General features: G+C 37.4%; 1 protein-coding gene across 1 annotated transcript; it reads right to left on the reverse strand.

Moving 5' to 3' along the window:
* Positions 1–7,768: 7,768 nt before the first annotated feature.
* LOC18022215 (dnaJ-related protein rsp1) lies at positions 7,769–10,739 on the reverse strand. The gene is made up of 2 exons (XM_006405096.2): positions 10,523–10,739; positions 7,769–9,871 (listed from the first exon to the last, which is right to left on the reverse strand). Exon 2 carries the CDS (start codon positions 9,778–9,780, stop codon positions 7,876–7,878), a length of 1,905 nt encoding a protein of 634 aa, XP_006405159.1. The 5' UTR covers positions 9,781–9,871; positions 10,523–10,739; the 3' UTR covers positions 7,769–7,875.
* Between the last annotated feature and the right edge of the window lie 5,259 nt (positions 10,740–15,998).

A 15,998-nucleotide genomic window follows, 5' to 3' on the forward strand; every position in this document is an offset into this window, starting at 1 on the left:
AGTCTACTTTGCAAAATGAAGTCTACTTTTACAAAATGAAGTCTACTTTTGCAAATGAAGTCTACTTTTCACATACAGTATATGAAGCCAACCGAAGCAATCAATACATCAAAAATACAGTATATGAAGTCTATTGAAGCCACATGAAGCAATCAATACATCATAAATACTGTATATGAAGTCTACTGAAGCCAACCAAAGCAATCAATACATCATAAATACTGTATATGAAGTCTACTAAAAACAATCAATCCAAATGCAATCTACAAATTAAATAGTGTTTACAGCCGTGATTAGATAAAGCCGGCATCGAGAAAATGCAAAAACACCTATGTACTCAAACCCGACAGACAAAATTATAGGAAGATAGAAGAAATAGAGGAACAGCTACGTATATATCTTCGGAAGGACATCGACTAACCGTTTTGAAGCAGGAAATGACGTTAACCCCCAGCGGCGAAAGCAGATCTACCAAAAAAAAAAACCTTAATTTCAGATCTGGACACTGGTGGTTACGAAAACGGAATAGTAATGAACACGGAGGAGTAGGGAAGCATGGGGGTGATGTTGGAGGAATAAAACTTGCCTGTACAGGGTTATCGGCGGAGGTGAGAAGTAAGTCGGCGGCGCCGGAGAAGAGAAACAGAAATCACCTTTGTCCTTTTTTTTTAAACAAGAACTTTCGACGGTTTTTTTTTAACGAGATCTGTAAAATTCCTTTATATAATCTGGTAATTCTGTTCGGTTCGGGTAAGTTTTTCCGGTTAGGTTAATAATTTTTCTAGGACTAGGTAAATTTACCCGGTTACGGGTAGTTTTTCTTGGTTAGGGGAAGTTATTTCCAGTTCAATTTTGGTTTAAATTTCGGTTAGGTTAATTTATTCGGTTTAAGCGGACTTCAATATAGAAGTCTACTAATTTTAAAAACTAAATAACAGATTTTCTTCTTCCTAATTTAAAAACATAAATTTCCATTTATCAATATGAAAAAAAAAATTTACATTTGGGTTACAATTACGGAATTTATGAATGTAATCAAATAATTTTTTCTAAATTTCAAAATTAAATTTTTTGATTTAATTACTTAGTAGACTTCATTTCGTTTGAACGGTAATTAGGACATCCGTTTTTTGTTTGGTGATACAGGATTAATAGGTCCTTTCACTACCTCTTTAGGTTATCTTTGCCAAATGTTTTTTCAGGGGTCTACTTTTGTATTCAGAGTCAAGTTTAAGGTTATTTTTAGGAAAAAAAACCCTTATAAATATGTGTATTTCTTTTTTTTTGTCAACAGCCTAAGCACCTAAAACGGTTCGACAAGCCAAACCGGTGGTACCGATTTTACATGAATCACGTCTTGCGGGTGGACACGAGCACTTCTTGTTAGGTTGTCCGCCTTCAAGTTTTTTTCGCATGGAATGTGTGATAAGAAGAAGAAATTAAACATGCCCTTCATCCTCCCAATCTCTTCCAAATATATAGCAAAAGTTGGCCATTCTTCGGGTGTAGACACCATATTCACCAACTCTGAACAGTCTGTTGCAAGAGCTACTGTCGTCATCTGATTCTCAAGCATACAATGCATAGCCCAAAGTAGAGCTTCTGTTTCTGCAGGCAATGGCATAAGGCTGCGTCTTACATTTTGAGCACCCATAACTCTTTCCGTAGTCCCCTCATGAAAATAGTATCATCCTAGTCCGGCTTTTGTATCTGTATCTTTCCAAGAGCCATCAATATAACACCTCCATCCGCCATACCCTCTTGGTGTTGAAAATGATATTGACGTACTACTTCCAGTGGAAAATGAGTCTTGTTCAGGCATTTGGGCCTCTTCCCATACTGTCGCTTTTGCTTCTGCAATTTTTAAAGTAACCTGTGGATCTATATCCTTATTTGAATACACTTTTTTGTTTTGCGTCTTCCAAATATACCATGCAATCCATGGGAATGTTATATCATTCATTTCATTTGGGAGTCTCCAAAACAGATGATCTCAATTTAAGAAAATCGATGTTCCTGGGAAAATCCCAGCGGTGTTGGTATCCTAGACAATGCCCAGGTTTGTAATGCCGGGGGCATTCAAACAGAGCATTATTTCTTGTTTCCTCATCCGCTCCACACCGAGCACACTGTATGTCATATTGTATTCCTCGAGACCGTAACCTACCCAAGACTGGGAGGCACCCTAATATTGTTTGCCAAATAACTTCTCTTAACTTCGGTGAGAATTTTAGTTTCCAAGCTTGTGCTTGAAGAACCTATACATTTGGATCAAAGAATTGTTCTGTGCTCCCCTCTGAAATTATACCCTGATTTAACCATATATCGTCCGGTTTTAGTTTAATTTCATCCTCGTGTGTATGGTCGATAGTAGGTGCGAATTGGGATCCCTTGAATTATTTCCACATCTGCTGGGTCAATAATTGCTGTTATTAATCCCAGATTTCATTTGTTTGTCACTGGATCAATTAGATGATTAACCTTGAGATTCGGGTAATAAATAAAACTCTTACAAGTTGCTGATTTCGGGTGAGAGGAAGGTATCTAAGGGTCATTCCATACAGAAATGGAACACCCCGAACCAACCCTTTTGATTAGCCATTTATTAACTAGAGATCTAGCCGAGATGATACTCCTCTAACCATAAGATGGTGAGTAGGATCTTACTAGGTCCAGAGGACTTGAGTTCCAAAAATATCGTCCTTTAAAGACCTTTGCAAATCGCCACATTTGTTTTGCCAAGAGAGCCGTATTAAATTCTTCCACATCTCGGAAGCCGATACCTCTTTTCACTTTATCTTTAGACAGTTTTTGCCACGCTATCCAGTGAATACCTCGATTTAACCAATCTGAGCTCCACCAGTATCTTGTCGCCGCCCTAGTTAATTTTGCCATAGTAGCTTTTGGTAGCCGAAAAAATGACATTACAAAGGTGGGTATCGCGGATACCACCGATTTGATTAGCACTTCTAACCTCCTTTCGACAATAATCGTGACGTCTAACTATTAATCCGATTGTGTTGCCTTTCCGTTACGAAATTGAAATTTTTTGTTTTGGCGCCATCGATGCTCTCCGGGATACCTAGATAAGATCCCGTTCATCCCTGTCTAAAGATACCTAAAATCTGTGTAACCTCAGTTTTGACTTCCTCTAGAACGGCATGACCAAATTAAACTGAGGATTTCTCGAAATTTATTTGTTTTCCGGATACATGCTCATATTGTTTCAATATGGCGATAATCTTCTGGCATTCATCTTTATTCGCTTGGCAAAAAAATAGATTGTCATCCGCAAAAAGTAAGTGTGAAACTGGTGGACTTGTACGTGCAACCTTTAATCCCGTCAATAATTTTTCTTTTTCCGCTTTCTTTATATTCAATATCAAAACCTCTGTGCATAGAATAAATAAGTATGGAGACAAAGGATCGCCTTGACGAAGGCCCCTCCCCGGCGTTATCTGTCCCTTGGGTTGTCTATTTAGGAGCACTCTATATTTTACCGAAGTGATACACTGCATCATTCAGTTTATCTATTTTTCCGTAAAACCAAATCGTTGTAAAAGTTCTTGAATGAAGGACCATTCTACCCTATCATAAGCTTTGCTCATGTCCATCTTGATTGCTATATATTTATGCTTGCATGATTTGTTAGTCTGTAAACCATGAAACATTTCCTGAGCAATCAGAATATTACCCGAGATCAGTCGTCCTGCCACAAATGCTGATTGTGTTTCCGATATCAGATTCGGCAATAATTTTTTAAATCGTTGACATAATACTTTCGATATGATCTTGTAGCCCACATTACATAGACTAATAGGTCATAGCTCTGTCATCCTTGTCGGTCTGTCCGTTTTTGGTATTAGACAAATATTTGTCATATTCAACCTTTCATCAAAACTTCCCGTCTCCAGAAAACCGTTAACTAAGCCTAAAATATCCTCCTTTATAATTTCCCATGTTCGCTGATAAAAAAAGTGCTGGCATCCCGTCTGGTCCCGATGCTTTCTCCGGGTGCATCATAAATAAAGCACTGTGTACTTGCTCCTCAGATGCTTAAGCCGTTAGCCTCTCATTATTTGCGTCCAATATTAATGGTTTTATCTCCCCCAATGCTTCCTCAAAAACTGTAGGAGAATTTGAGACGAATAGATCATTGAAATAATTTACCGCCACTTGTTCAATTTTTTTATCTGGGATAAACCATGCTCCTACCGCATTGTGTAATCCAACAATTCGGTTCCTCGCTCTACGCTGCTTGACTAGAGCATGACAGAATGTTGTATTCTTATCTCCCTCCTTAGCCCAGTGCGTACGGCTTTTCTGTTGCCAAAATAGTTCCTCATCGCGATAGGTTTCTTTTAATTTTTTGTAACCTCTATTAGTTCCTCCTCCGAACTTGTATCATCATTCTGAAGTTCCTCTAGGCTCTGTTTTATCGCATTAATTTTTTCCTGCCCATACGGCTGTCCAGATTTCCTCCATTTTGATATTTCTTTCCTATAATTCCGTACTTTATCCATAAAAAAAGAACTCCTCACCGCCAAGATTAATTCGCCATCCTTTCAAAATTGAGTCCATTAAACCATCTTGTCCTATCCATCTTTTGTCAAACCTAATTTGTGAATTTTTCCGAGGGATTTTGTTCTCGATTGTTGCTACAATCGGCCTATGGTCTGAGCCCACCATTGCTAGATATTCAACAAATGATGGGGGAAAACCTCATGCCAATCTTTATTTGCTAATGCTCGATCTAGTCTACAACGAACGAGTTTCGAATTTTGTCATCCCCGCCAAGACATTTTATTTCCTAGGCATGGAATTTCCAAAAACCCACAATCCCGAATCATCAAGTTAAAGGACACAAAAGTAGATGCATGTCTTAAGGCGCCACCTTATTTTTCATCATTACTAGTTATTTCATTCAAATCGCCAATTATAAACCAGGGATCCATCCATGTTAAACTTACTCTTGTTAATCTTTTCCAAACTTGATCTCGTAATTTGGGGACCGGCTCTCCATAGACAAACGAGAGATTAACTTTTTTCCCATGGACAACTGTTTCTATATCAATAAGTCTATTATTGGAGAATAAAATTGTAACATTAAAAGTATTATCATAAAACAAGGCTAGTCCGCCACTCATATCACATGGTTCAATCGTGTACAATTTATTATAACCAAAATGCACCTGAAATTTTTGTAAAAAGGAAAAATCTTGTTTCGTTTCCGACAAAAACATAAACTCAGGTCGATGCCTCTTCCACACCTCTCTAAGATAACTTATTGACCAATGACTCCCTAAACCTTGACAATTCCAGCTAAGAATCTGCATAAATCAACGACATCATGGTTTTGACTCCATAATCGGGTAATGAACCCTTAGTTCCGCCAGTCGATGCCTCTTTGCCATTCTTGCCCGATACTTTAGCAACCTGTTTCTTCTGAGGAGATATCAGCGTATGAACGAGCCGCTTTTTGGAGTTTCCGGCCAGAATCTGCGTTGCAGGTTTAAAAGGCTTTTTCTTTGCTCCTTGTTTGATGACCTTCCCTTCCTTTTCTGTCCCCTGTTTCACAAAATCCGAAGATATTGCATCTTTACCACCTCCATCGACCTCATCACTCATGTTCTTTGCTTCTGGGTCCTCAAACATCGGCTCCATTACTTCTGAGTTTTCAACCAACTCTCCTTCCTCCGCTGCAAAAGTTCCATCTTTTTCCGCCATGATTTCATGCTCTCCATCCGATCCCACTTCCTTCACAATTGTATCACCTGTAATCACCTCACTCAACATTGTGTCCTCAAAATCTTTACCTGAAAAGTTGGTGATTTCCGCCAGCCAGTTCATGTTTTCGATATCCATCAAATCTGACTCCGTAGATACAAAGTTAGGTAAACCCTCTTCCTCAAAAGATAGACTTTTCCTCACTGATTTTCCAGAAGTAAAAGCTGCATTACTTCTACCTGGGCTGACTTCCTGTGTATTTCATAAAATATGTATGAAAGAAGATGATTGCAGGAAAGATAGAAATCAGTAAGCAAAATCGAAATAGATTCTAAGTAAGGATTGGATTCTTAATAAAGAGATTGCAAGGGAGAAACCCACAATGAAATAAAATCATTTTGTTTTCTCATATTTATACACTTTCATTTTGAAATTTCTGTCGGGATTTTTTTATTGTCAATAAAATTTGTTTCCTTTTTATCCAAAAAGATCTAATTCTTAATTTGATTTTTGGGTTTTGCAAATAATAAACATTTCTTGACAACATTTGACACATAATAATTAATGATTATGTGTTTTCAATTCAGATAAAATCAATAATATCTAGCGCTTTAACTCATTTTTTGGAAACAAGAAAAAAAGCAATATGCATTATAATCTATAAAATTTATACCAATAAATATTTTTACAAAATAATTTCACTTTTAATTGAAGATGGGAAAAAATTCTAATTTGGCAAATTAATTTCTTTACAAAAACATTGTAGCACAGATTAATTCCTAGTATCTTATATATAAAAGTTGCTCAACTCTCTCCATATGAGTGACACATCAGCATTTGAAAATTGATATGGGAATGATATGTGTCATTTTAAAGAAAATTAATTAATAAATTTTAAATGTTAAACCACTCAAAGAAAATGAAAAGTTTTTTTAATTGATTATTAAATAACATTTATGTAAATATTAAACAGGAATTTATGTTATAATTAATTAAAAATTGATGTTTTAATAACTTCTTAATTTTTAATGATATTATATTTTTAATTAATTGATTTATAATAAAATATTATTAAATGATGATCATATTTTTTTAAAAAAAAATTACAAAAATATATAAATTTGAAATAGTTGAAGAAAAAATCTATTTAAAATTACAGTTTTCAAAAAGAAAAGTAATTAATAAATTTTAATTTTAAATTTTAAACTACTAAAAAAAAAATCTATTAATTAATTTTTAAATAACATTTATTTAAATATTAAACAAGTATGTTATAATTAATTAAATATATTGATAGATAATTAAACAAGAATTTATGTAAATATTAACTTTTGATTTTTAATGATATTGTATTTCAAATTAATTGATTGATAATAATATACTAACACATAAAAAATAATGTTTATATTTTTTAAGAAAATATAAAAATATATAAATTTGAAATAGTTGAAGAAAAAACCCTGCACGTTACGTGCGGGTATTCACCTAGTATATAAAATGAGTTTCGCTCTGATATGATAAGTATGCTAATTTGGCTTTGCATTGATTACATTTTTTTGGTAAACCATTGTTTATTTCCCAAACCGTACAGTGAATTCATTTGGTATGTGTTTCGATTTATTGATCTTCATGATACCAATTAGTCCACATCGTAGTTGTTGAAAACACAAAATTAACTTATCTAAATTTGATGCTCCTAAAATTTATAGCAAAATTTGGCGCCTAAAGCCTTCGTTTTGCGAGCTTTAGCTCAGAGCCAGCCATGTGAGTTGAATCTCCAAGTGGTTATTGAAGCGTACATCTTGCCCTCTGCCGTGAAATCGTGGTCGGCGAGTCATGAAGCAGGTTTAAAATTTAAATGCAGCGGGTACGGGTGCAAGAGTTTATGGTTTACAGTTTCAAGCGTTGTTAGAACTTTTCGATGATGAACACAGATTCTAAATAGTCTTATGCTTTTTTTTTCTGTTATTCCTTTAATGTAATTGAAACTACTTTTAATGCTAGAGATGTAATGAAAGTATCCAGATTTGTTAAAGCTTCCTTTTATTTCGTAGTAGAACACAATGAAAAACTTAGCATTAGAATTAAACATCAGGCTCATGTATTTAGGCAAACTACATTACCAAAATTACACAAAATCTCGTACACTTAAAGGATAACCTGAAGAAGCTGTGACGGTGTTGCTGCTGGGTCGAGCTGTCTGCAACCTCTGGGTGCATCGGATGCTTCTCGACCTGTAAGCAAGAATGACGGTATCTGATGAGAGAATCTTGAAATCTCTTCCTTTGAGATCCTTCTGATTTCTTTAGGATCGAGATGATGGTGAAACACGGATTTGAAACCAGCAACTTTAACCAAAGGAACCACTGATACACCATATTCCTCTGTATATCCTTCAAGAACTTCGACTACATCATACTCGATTGCGCCGGCTCCTGCAAGATAGTTCCATTCAGGTGACCATTTCCGATATAGAGCCCATACATCGCCTCTTCTAGGATATATAAGGAACTCTCCTTGATTGCCTTTGATCATCTTGACTTTGTGTGAGAAAACGTTAGGTGACCTGCAGATTTGGGTTTTAGCAACTCTAAACTCTCCACAAGTTTTTACAACGCCAAAACCAAGCCACTTTGCTGACATAAGCTCACTTTTTGTTTCTGCAGTAAGCCGGATGATACGCACTTTGAATGGATCTAAGGAGATAACCTTATGTATCATGAAATAGGCTCGAGGCATCCCTTCTAAATAGTCGTAAGAAGCCCATATCTGGTTATCTGCAAATGACTTCTCAGTTCTATCCTTGTCGAAGTCACCAAAATCTGGTTCAGGAACATCAATTGTAAAGGCTGAAGTGTCTTCAACAGAGTCCACACAGCATGATTCATTTGCAACATCGAGATCGTCAATTTCCATTTGCCTTCCGTTTGCGTCAGCTTCAGCAACGATGGAGGATAATTCTTGTACATTTCTGCTGATTACCCGCTTAGCTTTCTTTTTCAACAAATTATTTTGCTCCTCCTGGGAAAACTCTTTCACAATGTTGGACTTGGGAGCAGAACAGCTTGCAGTGTTGGAACCAGCAACCGCATTTTCCAACACCTTTCTTCTTTTTGGAGGATTTGTCGATGGAGCACCACCAACTCTTTTGGTGTACTCTCTACGCACAACCTCGTCTTTCCGTGGCCCGGTCTGTGCAGCGTGACCAATGTTTTTGATTCCAGTGTGCACACCACCCCACTCAAAGGAATCATGTTCACCATACACTCCATTGTTGTCTCTGCTTTTCTTTCTCCCGTCTGTCATCTGACGTATAGAGTCAAACTGGTGCTCGTGAAAGGTCTTGCGGATCGAACCTGAACCTGGAGGATCCGTTTCCACAGCTATAAACGGCTTACGACAGTTGGGACACAGGAGGTTCTGGTTTAGGTAAACACGGTGATACTCATACTGTGTTCTGCAAGTGCGGCACACAGTCCAAAAGGTTCCATCAGAAGTTGGTTTATGTGCTGATGAAGTAGACGCAGTAGCCGCAGAAGCAGAGGCATCACTTGCTCGCTTCACACCTCTCTTTGAACTCTTCGCTTTAGTAACTTTCTGAGACCCGTTGTTTGCAGGCTTTGATGATGAAGCTCCTCTTCCTCCTTCATACAATCCCAGGTTCCGTTTCAGGTCATAGTCAGCTCTCTTCGCCTTGTCGGAGAACACAGCCCACGCCTGAGAGAGAAACTTGAAGGCTTCCTCTGCTCCGATCGACTTGTTCCTATCAGGATGAAGCAGTACAGCCAACTTTCTGTAACGTTTCCTCACTGTTTCGTCGTCAGCTTCGGGGTTAATACCAAGAACACCGTAGTGGTCTATCTCCCCATGTATTATATTCTGAGCAGATAAATGTAAATCAAATGTGGCCACCATTTGCGCAATTCCATCGAGCTCTGGAGACAGGAACTGAGCCTTCAAGGCAAATTTCCTAGCCCCCGCAAAATCATTCGCTAAAAACCTCTTGATTGCAATCTCTCTAGCCCTTTTACCCTCTTCTTTATTATATTCCATTACGAGCCTCCTAATGTATACTTTCCTCTTGAAGATATCGCGGCTAAAGTTCGACTAAGTGAAACGGAAGGGAGTGACAAGACACCAATACCTGCTCATGAGAACCGAATCAACAGCTCAGTAACGAGATTGATATACAAGTTGCAGAGAAAAGAAAATAACAACCATGAGAGATGGATTGAACAGTGAATCTTCTAGATAAACTTCAGACCGCAAATACATTTGTAAGGCAGAAGCAATCCAAAGTAAAGTCAATAAGTAACCAATCAATCTCATCACAAAGTCCAAAATGATCCTACTCAAGCACACAGATTCCGAAGAGTGATACAATGGCACTACTTGACAAAAGTTGAAAATTTCACGACAGGCTAACCAATTCAATCAATACCCTTTTATCATTAACTCACAAACATGCTGCATTGAAGAATCTAGTAAAAGGGAAACGTAACCCTCATCATTAAATTGCCCATGTTCTGGATATCATGAAAAATTAGGACATGAAGTCAGCAATTATGTCCATTCATAACATAACCCTCATCATTAAATTGCCCTAAACCCTAAAGGCTTAAATTTTTTGTTCGGGACATTTGCTTGTAAGTTCTCAACAATTCAACATATATCACTCAAAAACACATTCAAACACTTCTGCCCGTAATCCCAGTGGGTGTTAACACAGAGTAGTAACCAAAAGATCGGATTTTTAAGGAGAAAAAAAAAAAAAAGCAAGGAGATGGAATCTTACATAGACGATATCGGAAAAGTGGACGGTAAGGGTATTGTTTCGTTTTTGGCGATACAAATTTTGGATTTTCCGGCGAAAATGGAATCAGAAGTAGCAAAGCGATCCCAAAAGAGAATTGGAATTATAGGAAAATGAAGGGTCGCTTGGCTTCTACTAAAATCGGCGACGATTCGAATCGATGTTTGTCACTACTTCGAATCGGTTTTGTTTTTTTTTCCCGACCGCTTAATTGATTCATTACTACAGATTACAGAAGTTTATTTATAATCGTAATTGGAAATGAAGATAAAGACACCGGTTTGTGATAAATTAAGAATAAAATGTTATTTGTGGGTTAAAATTTGAAAATACTTTTATTGCTGTATAAGATTTATATTTATTAATAGTCAATTACAATAAACTATAAATTGGTAAACTTTTTTTAGAGTCAATAGGTCAAAATCAGAAACAAATTATATTAAATAAATTAAATCTCTTTATATTTATTATAGTCAACTAGGTCAATTGTTTTATATATTGATTTTCTCGAATCTAGTAATTTCTAAGAAATATCTAACCAAAGCAAAATCAGAGCTTCCATCGAAATATTTTGCAAAAACGCAACTGAGCATTTTATCGCCAAACAATTTAACAATCCTCCATTTTATTCATAAAATCAAGCACTTCAATAGACTTCTGAACTTTATTTGGTATTTGCGGGGGCGGCTGAGGTAGCTTTACGAAGTAACAGCGACAGCTAAAGAAAACTTAGAACAGAAATTTTTTGGTTCTAATACCATAAACTATTTCATAAAATACTGAGTATATTTATTCACAAAACAAAGTATTTTTACCGCATGATATTTGCCTATTTTGTTGGAATAATATCGATGTGGGATATTAACATATATATATATTATTTTTTCTTTTAAAATAAAATTTGTTTATTATAATAGTTTTTATTTTAAAATATGTCTTTAATCAATATTTTTTTAAAGAATAGTCCATAAATATTACAAAAAAAAACTTACAAATATTACTTTCTAATAAAAAAATTTTATTTTATTTATATATATAATTAACCAAAATACGCATCTATAAATTGGATGTCTTAATCCGTCGCCTACCTCGCCTGTGTCATGGGCCGGGCCTGGATATTATTCCCAATTTAGAAAACTATAGAAACATTTTTGCAAATAATCTTTCTATACAAATATAAAATATTAATTTACAAAAATAAATAAAAGATTAACAAATCTTTGTCAATAGTCAGATGATAAAAAAGAGTGATTTGCAAGAATAATAATTTCTACAAAACAAATTAGCTATCTACCATAGAAAAGTAGTCAATTAGGTAAATTACAGTAGTCAACTGTCAGGAATGTGGAAAAATGTCGAAAAAACTCTTGCACATTAATCTATAAAAGTTGTAACATTTTCTCCTTCCTCTGCCACTAAATGACAAAACAAATATCTATTTTTTTCTCCCTCTTAACAAAACAGATAATTAATGGCCAAATTGCAACAAATTGGAAGGCAATGATCATAGGTGTCATAATTGAGTTTACATGTCATAATTGGTGTGTAATTCTGAAATTACCCTTAATGAAAAAGAGTTTGGCATTTTTGATTTTGTCTCTTTTTTTCCTATATTTCAAAATTTCGATTTTATTTTACTGGAAATTAATTAAAAATAATTTAACTATAGAAAAGAAATGAAATTCATTTTTTTCTTCTCCTCTCTTTCACGATACTGAGCTTTGGATTCGGATTTGAGCTCAGCTGAACCTTCAGCTCAAATCCTGATATATCTGACTGGGTTAAAGTAGCCACCGCATCATCCTCATCTGCACTCGTTTTCGTCCTCTTCTAGCGTCCTCAAGCTCGATAACAGAGTTATTAGGTAAGAAACAAAAATTTGGGGATTTAGAATTTAGATGCTCGAGTTGTGAAATTTTAGAGTTTGAGTATGGACATTGGATAATTTAAACACCTATATGGGTCGATGAGTTGATTTTTTATAATGAATCTAGCTGAATCAAGCTGAATCGAGGTGAATCGTAGTTCTAGGTTGTGAATGATGAATTGGGACAAGTGGTATAACTATTAGACTGATATGTTCATAATTTGCATCATTTAGGTTGCATAAATCATTCCAAATCATGTTTTATTTCATGCATTTTAGGTCCTTAGGGTTTGTTTTAGAACTTAGGAGATGCATTAGGTCCCAATGAGTCTTTGCATGTTTTGAGTGTTTATCAGGAGCATTTTGAGCTGAAAAGATGGATCCAGGAGCTGGAATGGTGATCAAGGCTTGAAAAATGGTGAAATGAGGTCTTTGGAGGTTATCGGCCATTCTCGCTGACCAGGAAGGCTTTCTCGGCCATTTTTATGTACCGCGGGAAGAGTTTACCGGCCATTTTCATGTACCGCGAGTAAAGTGTATCGGCCAAAATCTCCGGGTGCAAACATGCCTCAGAAATCGCCTGTCCGGGGAACCTTCCAGTCCGATTCAGATGGCGGGTGCTTCATAGAAGTTGGAGAGGACTTGATCACGGTTTCATAGCAAGTAGAATCACGGAATTCGGACGCCTGAGCAGGAAGTTAAGCTCGTCGGAAGGAACCCATGTATCGCTGTTGTTTTGGACCGAGCCGACGAGTTCTGAAAAATGCGAAGGACGGAGTACTCCCAGGCCGATTCAGTTTCCGGGGCCTTCATGAGAATCAGAGACATTTGAGTCCTCTTTCCAGAACATCCAAGATCATCCAGTTCGGAGCTATGAGCAGGAAGATACGGTCTCCGGAATGGACATATGTATAGACGGCCCTCTCTGATCGTGTAAATGCATTGCGAAGATGAGCCCTCCAGGAAGCCTTACACTTCCCAAGCACCAAAGCTTCCTTCACCAAAGTTGGAGATAAATGAGTCCTCTGTCTTCTACAACCGGAATGACTCAATTCGGACAAGTCTTCAGGAAGTTACACTCTCCGGAATACGAGATGGTCCAGACAGCCCATAATGACTAAGTTAAACATGCCGCGATGGAATGCCACGGTCCACACTTGGCCATGGCAACTTTTGTGCACCCTCGGCAAATGACACGATCTTCATGCCAAGGTCTACACTTGACCGTGGCAAACATACACTTGGCTGAGAAGAACTTTGCAACCATTCGGCGATTGACACGGCCTAAATGCCACGGTCTGAGGCTTGACCGTGGCAACTCCTGCAAACCTTCGGCGATTGGCACGAGCTGAATGCCACGGTCTGGGACTTGACCGTGGCAAATGAACAATTGGCTGGAGACAACTTTTACACAGCTTCGGGTTTTGGCACGGTTTCAATGCCACGGTCTGAGACTTGACCGTGGCAAACAAATACTTGGCTGGGAAGGATTTCACATACATGCGGGTTTTGACACGATCTGAATGCCACGGTCTAGGAGCTTGACCGTGGCAACTTTTACACATCTTCGGCGTTTGACACGGTGACTTGCCACGGGTTCCAGACGAAGCTTGATCAGACCGTGGCATCAAAAGGAACCAAGAACACAAGTGAAGACTTTGACACGGTCAGGATTGCCACGGTCACACCAAGAACACACCAGACCGTGGCAAACCCATCTTTGCCCACCAAGGCCGGGTCAGTACCCGGTTTGTTCCGGGTTGACCCGGTTCGCCCAAGCCTCCTTTATAAGGTTTTTAGACCTAATTTGTAAAAAACCTTGAATCTACTTTTAGTCTTCTTTCCCCTTTTGTGAAAACCTACTTAATACACTTTGTTTTAGAGAGCTTAATATCGATTTTGAAGTTTCTTTTTATCCTGTTCCATCATATCTTATCATCAAATCAAACTTCTAATCATGATTAACAATACATCTTGCAAAGGATTTAGTGTGTTGATCATGATTAGTGAGTAGTCACCTTAATGAGGTTCTAGATGTATAGGTTAGGGTGCTAAAGTGTTAGATTAGGAGTGCTTAGGGCTAGATTCATTGATTCATTTCTCTAAACAACTGTTCTCTATGCTAGATCCTTGATAATCACTTGAGATCTAGCAACTGGGAATTTCATGCACCAAAAGTGTTTGATGAAATTCCTGAAAGAGTTGTATTAGAGGTTTAAGCATTTTTCTGCATGATGATGTATTGTTATTTGCTTGAATGATCATTGAGAACTGTTTATTAATGCATATTGATTCATATTTCACAAATGGGAATTTGGTTTGAAAATGGATTAGTATAGGGGTTAATACCTTCATGAGAGGATTAACCTAGATTAGAGTTTTTAATCATTTGAATCATGTCTCATCATTGTCATTAGCATTTCTAGTTTAGCACCAAGCACCCTAACCAACTATCATGTCTAGAATCTCATGCCTCCATCATAGTATATTCACATCATTTGTCATTGCTTAGTTCTTGTTTTGTCATTGTCATTAGTCTTTAATCCAGTTTATGTTTGTAGTTGTCTCTAGATTAATCAAAACCCACTCTTGTTTACTTGAATTAAGAACTTGATCATATAGCTTAGTGTCTATCACCACATTCTTGGATTGATTAACCTCTTTGTGCTACATTGACAAGGGGATTGATAGCCCTGAGACCCTAAAAAGTCTTGTCTATCAATTGGCGCCGTTGCCAAATTGTGGTTGATTAGCATTAAGCTCTGATCTGTTCTTGAGATCAAGTGCTTACTTTCTTGTTTTTACTGATTCCTTTCAAGTTCTGTTTGTGATTTCAGGTGTATGAACACCAGGTCTAGATCAAGAAGCTGTGGCCCACCTTTCCCTCTCAACGACAATATCAATCTTTTGGTACCAAGGAGGAGAAGGGACAGACGTGGTAGACAGATTGATCAGGCTGAGATGGCAGAACAAGGAGATTACGTGGTAGACATAGAACAACCAGTTCATGAGCAACAGGCTCAAGGAAATGGAGCTGGTAATGGAGTTGGTCAAGGGTTTCATCAGGGTAATGTTCATCAGGAACAAGTGCACCAACAAGCTTATGTCCACCAAGGACAAGCTCAAGCTCATCAACAGAGGCATCAGGCCAATGTTCAGCAAAGACAACAAGTGCACCACCAACCCCACCCTTTCCAACAACAGCAAAGAAGATATGAGCAACCCCAAGTCTATGTTGGAGAGAATGACAGGGCCAATGCTCATCAGTATGGAGCTGGTATTCAGGCACCACCTGTGCAAAACAACAACTTTGAAGTGAAGGCATCATTGCTGAATATGGTCCAGAATTCAAAGTTCCATGGGTTAGCAATGGAAGATCCATTGGAACACTTGGATCAGTTTGATAAGGTGTGTGATCTGACCAAGATTAATGGAGTTTCAGAAGACAGCTTCAAGCTAAGACTATTCCCATTCAGTCTTGGTGACAAAGCTCATCAATGGGAGAAGAATCTTCCAAGAGGCTCCATTCAAACCTGGGAGCAATGCAAGCAAGAATTCTTATCTAAGTTCTTCTCCACCTCAAGAACTGCA

Source organism: Eutrema salsugineum, unplaced genomic scaffold, assembly GCF_000478725.1.
Source record: "Eutrema salsugineum unplaced genomic scaffold, Eutsalg1_0 scaffold_15, whole genome shotgun sequence".
In the NCBI taxonomy this organism is placed as follows: Eukaryota; Viridiplantae; Streptophyta; class Magnoliopsida; order Brassicales; family Brassicaceae; genus Eutrema; species Eutrema salsugineum.

Bases quoted from the DNA above. Each gene is read 5' to 3' on its own strand.
- LOC18022215 (XM_006405096.2), bottom strand. From the start codon at position 9,780: ATGGAATATAATAAAGAAGAGGGTAAAAGGGCTAGAGAGATTGCAATC.